This window comes from Puntigrus tetrazona, chromosome 8, assembly GCF_018831695.1.
Source record: "Puntigrus tetrazona isolate hp1 chromosome 8, ASM1883169v1, whole genome shotgun sequence".
NCBI classification, from domain to species: domain Eukaryota; kingdom Metazoa; phylum Chordata; class Actinopteri; order Cypriniformes; family Cyprinidae; genus Puntigrus; species Puntigrus tetrazona.
The window spans coordinates 22,043,691-22,050,493 of NC_056706.1; the positions used below are offsets into that span (position 1 = coordinate 22,043,691).

Here is a 6,803-nt window from a genome sequence, read left to right on the forward strand (position 1 = left end):
TTTAACTTTAACTGAACTTAAGTCTCTGTTCACTCATACTATAAAATAAAGTCATACGGGTTTGGAGCAACACAAGGGTGAGTAAATGACACATTTTTCATTTTTCAGGGTGAAAGCCAGTCGCATGGCACAAAAGACAACAGAGGCTCCTTATAATATATTTAGATTATTAAACAATCCTGAACTGAGCTGGTCTCAGAGAGCTCATTATCAGCTTCTTTCCCAGCACTACCAGCCAGAGAAACGAGCCAAACAAACAGAATGGACTCAACTTTACCAGCTTTGTGCGCTCTCTCAATGGGCTCTAAATCAGCTTCTATGGTGTGTTTGACTGAAGGGATAATGCAGCTTTGGATACAAGCTCTTAGTTGTACTCCGCTGCGTCATCCTGGATGTTGACTAGCATAGAAACTGTGTGCTCTGCGCATGTGTGCGTGTCTCACCATCCTGCAGATGGCTTTGGTGTCTTCTGAAAACTTGTCGCTGTACTCCTCTTCCTCCTCTTGCACCCTCTTCTCCACCTCTTCTCTCTTCACTCGTTCTTTGCGAGCGCGGAAAGGCGATCGGCCGGCAGTCATCTCATAAATCAGACAACCCAATCCCCACCAGTCCGGACTCATGCTATAGCGCTCGTTATTGATCACCTCTGGAGCTGTCCGTCAATACAGTTTGAGTTCATCAATCAATAAACAACGTTTTAATGTTTCATATTGCTATGAATAGGACTGATCGGTGCGGCTAAAAATAAATATTTTTCCTTTCAATAGATCCACTACCATTCAAAGGTTTGGGTCTGTACGATTTTTTTTTTTTATGGTTTGGAAAAAAAGTCTCTTCTGCTTAACAAGGCTGCACTTATTTGATAAAAAAAAAAAAAATACAGTAAAATAGTAATATTAAAAAAAATAAAAATGATAAATTCACAAATTAATTTGAATTATTAATTATATAAATGCATTATTACAGCATGCATCCCATCTTCAAAACTTGAATCCCCAAACTTTTGAATAGTACTGTATATCAAGAATTAATTTTTGTTTTGAAAAATCTTCAAGGTGTATAAATCAGTGCAGTTAAAGATCATTACCCATGTAGCCCACGGTCCCCACTCGGCCACGGATCTGTTCTCCATCAGGCACTTTAATGGCCAAGCCTAGGTCTGAGATCCGGATATGACCTGTAGAAAAAATACATAATGCAACATGCATTTGTTGTTGCATTTCACTGTACATAAAGGTAAAGAAATGTCACACTTCCTTACTTGGCTCACTTGAAGGAAAACTTGATTTGACTTACCATTATCATCTAAGAGTATATTCTCTGGTTTTAAATCCCTAGAATGATAAAAAGCAAGATTAATAAAATAAAAATGACTTCATCATCATCATCATCGAGTCATTTGAGGATTTGAGGTGCACACCTGTAGACGATAGACTCTCGGTGCAGGTGCTCGAGACCGCAGCAGATCTCAGCGGCGTAGAACTGCACGCGCTCCTTCTCAAAGCCCGGGGTTCCCATGTTATAGATGTGAAACTTCAGATCGCCGCCGTTCATTATGGTCAGCACCAGACACAGGGCATCTTTGGTCTCATACGCGTACGCTAAACTAACCTGAGAGCCAGAGAACGATCAGGATGAGCAGAATATATCCGTTTTGATACTTTATTACATAATTAAAAAAAAAGGGAGAAGGCACCGAGCCTGTCTGACCACTGAATGGCGAAAGATGTTTATCCCAGGTGTAAACCAAGCCAGAGGAAAGGAGATGAAAGATCACAGATAAATGAACGAATGCACTTACCACAAACCTGCTGTTGACCTTCTCCAGAATCTGCTTCTCATTTAGAGCCATGGCTTCCCCCTTCCTCTTCTTTATCCTTTTCTTCTCCAGCTTTTTACAGGCGTACATTTTTCCTGTGGCTCGCACCTGGCACGCACACACCTGGGCGCAGATGGACACACGTTATCATGCACAAAAAGTTACCTGCGAAGTCACCTAAACTGCATGCGCAAAAAATGCATTGTTGATAGCATAGAGACACGTACAAAGAAGGTCATTTTCTGACCAAGCAGCTTTGTGTTTGGTCAGCACAGAATAAATTTGCTTTGTCCAGCAACAGTGTCTTTTGAAGTTTCAGTAAAAAGACTATATTTCAGCAGTGCAGCGCATCTGTCTTTATTACTGATATTAATCATTTTAAAAAAAAGTTTCTTGAGCAGCAAATCAGCATAGTAGAATGATTTCTGAAGCATCGTGTGACTCTAGGAGATTTTGCTTGCGTTTAAGTTTCACTTGTGTTCGATGCAATTTTGCCACAGTGACCACCAGAAAGCCACTTGGCTTGAAAGTAACTTCTGTGTTCCTCTTTACACATCACAGTATTCACACTTTTTTGCAACATTTTGCAAGTGTGATAACTTCATACGCAGCACATCACACAAACAATGCTCTTTATACGAGGCACACAGGGAACTCGACTCAAAACTGACTCCAGCAGAGTTTGCCCTGATCAAAAAAAGCAGCGTATGCCGTTTAGGTATGTTTTGAAGCTGGGATGCTTGGTTTAAGATAGTCCTTTTGCTGGTTTAAGATCGCAATTTAGCTGGTCCTTAATCCCAGCTTCAAAACATACCTAACCGGCATATGTTGCTTTTTTCAGGAGGGTGATGTTAGCATATTGCTAAGCTAACAGTACGACCTGAAACAACCATTCTGGTTATTAAGTAAAATACAATGAGACATTATGATGTCGCTGCCTGTATTTCGAGCACACATATGACGTCTAAATATAGTCTAGGGTTTGATTCAGAGCAAATTAGTAAATATTCAGTACAAACACAGTTCAGGTTATCACTTCAAGATATCCTCACCTCTCCAAAACCTCCTTTCCCCAGAACTCTATACTGACGAAATGTGTCTTTCGTGATGGGTTGTCTAGAAATAAAACCACAAAATCTGATAACAAACCAGCACAGACAGGAAACTTGACATCCATTAACACAACATTACATTGCAATTATAAGCCACGTTCAACGAGAAACACATTTTCTGTCTGTGGAACAAAGCTGTTTGTAGAAACTATTTTCATAACTTTTTAATGAGCCACTTGCGTAGATGCAAATGTCGAGATCAGTTTATATCTAGCACCGACTCAAATGTTTTGTGACCAAAACATACTTTCATATGTTGAGCTGTTAACAATTAAGCTAAAAAATAATTAGCGTCCGAACTGCCATAACAGATGAATATGATTTATCAAGATGCGGGACGTCTGGTTTAAGAACTGGCTAAGATCTTCCTCCAGCAAAACAAAGGAACGAAACGGTGCCCAGACTAAAAGGCTAACGGAGAGGGTAAAGCGAGATGAAGTGTGCCACCAACCTTTCGAGCATTTTCCATTGGAGGAAGCGGTCGAAGTACATGCTGTTCTGATAGTCAGCAAAAGGAGCACCACTTAAGTAGTCATGAAGAGCTCTGTGAGATTTTAAACAGTATGGAGACCGTTAGACCAAAGGCAGCTCTGTGAGTACCAGAAGTAAAGAGCTAACATTAAGCAGTAGTGTTTACTTGTTTTAATAACTTACTTCCCAGTAAAAAACTGCACAACTTAATTGTGAATACTGCCTTTATTACGTAGCAATTATTACGACTGTGTCCAAATTATTGCATGTTAAAAACAGTAAAATAGCCTTTTTTTTTATTTTATTTCAAGTACTTTGGAATATTTTTGCACAGCTCGCCAGTGAACAACGGCTCTGTCTCCAATAAAGTAGTTTTAGTTAAAAAATATATAAGTATTTGTTTATGTGGCATCAAATTATGGAAATAATGAATAGCTTTTTAATGCAAATGTAAAAACACTTTGCCATATCTGTAACTAGAACGGTTGGGACCATGGTTAAGGTGTCTGAATTAGTGTAGTGTAGTTTAAAAGCAGCAGAGGTCCAGGTTTTCACACGTGTGTGTTTGCATGCGTCTTACTTGCGACAGTCACTGAAGATCTCTTTGCAGGGGCTCAGTTCTAGATTTTCTCTGCAACTTTCAGCGAGACCTTCAGCTATATCTACACACTCAGAGGACTGTAGAATAAACAACATGCTCTCTGATTACCGATGCACACGGAGACGTTCAAGATCCAAAATTAACACACACAAGCAAGAAGAAAGTTAAACCAAACCACACCTGCTTGGTGAGAAACTTCTTGATGATCTCATCTCCTCGACTCTTCCTCTTCTCGTCGGGTGTCACCTCGTAGTCCTCCTAAATGACCAGATACAAACAGATTACTCACAACAGGTTATAAATGAACTGTAAGATAAACGGGCCATAACATAATCCAAAATATACACGATACCATATGACATAATGCATCTAATTTAGATGTTAATAAAATAGTAGCCAGACTGAGGAGCCAGGCTGATGCATGTTGCATTTAAAAATGGCAAAATGCAGTTTCTGGGAGCGAAGGAGCACAGGTTTTGTATCGGTCCAACGAGAAAGCCCCCCTGAGATTTCAGCCTTTGTCAAATTTTAAGGTTTATAGCATTGCATTTTTTGGATGAACTATGCATTTGATTTATCAATTATAAACATAACTGGCAATCGGTTTCATTGTGAAAATGTTTATAAATTGTTATTGTCAAGTGAAATCAACTTGAAATAAAATAAAAGAAAATTACTATTAGCTGAAAAACTTAATTTAGTTTGATTACTTGAAAAGGCAATATTTAAATTTTCACTTTTAAAACTAAAGTGTTAATAGTTTAGTGTTATAACTAAAAGAAACTGAAAAAAAATAATTAAATAAGAAAACTGAAGAGACAAATTTGAATAGAAAAGAATATAATAAATAAATATATACACACAAATTAATACTGCAGTTGTAGACTATATCAATATAAGCTAAACCTGATTACTTGTGGTCCAACAACACAACTTTTAAGGTGTATGCAGTAAAAAAAACTAAACAAAAACTGTCATTTATTTTTAGTATATTATTAATTGTAAAATCAATTTCAGAACCCAGATTATGTAAAAACAAAACTATGCTTAGTCACTTTATAAGTAAGTCAGAGAGTGTCTTCCTGTCTAAGTAGGTCTTTTATTCCTAGGATAAGCTTCAATGTGGCCCAGACTTGTATTAGTCAAAGAACTATTCATGTGATGCTAATATGGACCAGACTTTGCGCCGATACTCAAAAACCTCAAGACTACCGAAACTGAGCCCGACGGAGAGTATTAAGTGAACTCAAATCGCTTGTTGAACACTGAAAAAAGTGAAACTACATCCACTGACTTCACCATTTCAGTCGGTATCCATTTCTATATGCTGAATGAGGCAGAGGCATCATGTAATTGAGTCTGTGAGTGATTACACAATGAATGAGCTCCACAGTCTGGCACGTCCTTTCCCTAAGGGCCGTAAATGTGCCTATGTGTGTGTGTATTGGGGGGGTAATGCTTGATGACACCCTCATCAACACCCTCGTGCTCCGTGGATCCCATTACGCAAGACTCTCCATGACCACCTGCCCCCACTCGGTTCTGTCCCGAATGATGTAAACACCTACACGAAAGCATATGTACCCACAAATAGGCTTCTGCTCCAATCATGTGTCCGCACACGCGTCACACATATGCTTCACGAGTGCGCACACACACACACACGCTTCATGAAGCCCACCGTGTGTGACTTTAGGTTGCTTGGTAACCAGCCAGTCAACACGGCAGGATTCCATAAGGTCCTGGAGCGCCACAGCACGGCCCAGCAGCGTCACTAAATACATTGAACGTCATTACATAGTGGGGGACTGTGTGTGTGTGTGTGTGTGTGTGTGTGTGTGTGTGTGTGCGCGCAGGTACTGCGCCTCCACACATACAGCAGTATGATTTCCATTCCCCTTAACACGTTTGGCAACTCCTTCACTGGAAGATTTAAAATAGTGCTGTGAGTAATGATGAGGGAAGAAAAGAATGTTACACGGAACGTTCAGAGTTTAATAGAAGCTGTTTCTATGGAAATAACTGAATCTAGCGCCTAAGTTAAAGAAAGACGTTCCCCCCAGAATTATTTATTTGTCATCAATTACTCAATGGGGAAGCTCAAACATGCGTGAGAACATACCTGAGTGGCTTTTGCTTGTCAAGCAAGCATGTTTGAGCCTAGTCTGCCATACTCACGGGGTTCTATGTATGTGCGATGATCTAGGTTTATAAAACCTTAAGAATAAACGTGTTCACCAATGTCTATCCTTGTGTTGCAGTTTAACATAGAAGAGCGTACACTATTTGCGTTCAGTGGATACTCTCAAAAATGGCAATGAAGTCATTCATGTTAAACATCTCTCAATGCTCTCAAATTTTTGTAACTTAAATAAGAATAAATATATATTTAAAGCTATAGTCCGTATATTTTTTTGGTTAAAATATTTGATCGAGTACATAACCAGCCAGTGTGCAAAACTATTGCCTTTAGCTTGATTCAAAACGGTTAGCTTGTAGTAATGTTTTCTAATTTGAGTGGTATGGGTAGGTTTTCGTGGGAAATTCGTATATGGCACCGCATCATAAACATAAAGAAGCTGTCCCGGCAAGTAATATAATAACCTTGGACTACCTGAGATTTGTTTTTTTAAAGACAACCGGTTAGCTTTTGGGGTTTTAATGTGAAATGTGAAGAGACTAGTCTGTACATAAATTGAAAATCTACACACTGTTANTAAAATATTTGATCGAGTACATAACCAGCCAGTGTGCAAAACTATTGCCTTTAGCTTGATTCAAAACGGTTAGCTTGTAGTAA

At 39.0% G+C, this 6,803-nt stretch overlaps 1 protein-coding gene across 1 annotated transcript in view; it reads right to left on the minus strand.

Moving 5' to 3' along the window:
- The window catches only part of LOC122350992 (G protein-coupled receptor kinase 6-like), a 14,305-nt gene that overhangs the window by 3,620 nt on the left and 3,882 nt on the right, over nt 1-6,803 (minus strand). The window contains exons 3-11 of the mRNA XM_043247797.1: nt 4,184-4,261; nt 3,983-4,080; nt 3,383-3,475; nt 2,872-2,935; nt 1,802-1,942; nt 1,421-1,611; nt 1,297-1,334; nt 1,088-1,177; nt 444-652 (exon numbers count right to left, since the gene is read on the minus strand). Of these exons, the coding sequence (XP_043103732.1) occupies nt 444-652; nt 1,088-1,177; nt 1,297-1,334; nt 1,421-1,611; nt 1,802-1,942; nt 2,872-2,935; nt 3,383-3,475; nt 3,983-4,080; nt 4,184-4,261 (1,002 nt within the window). The remainder of the gene's footprint in view (nt 1-443; nt 653-1,087; nt 1,178-1,296; nt 1,335-1,420; nt 1,612-1,801; nt 1,943-2,871; nt 2,936-3,382; nt 3,476-3,982; nt 4,081-4,183; nt 4,262-6,803) is intronic.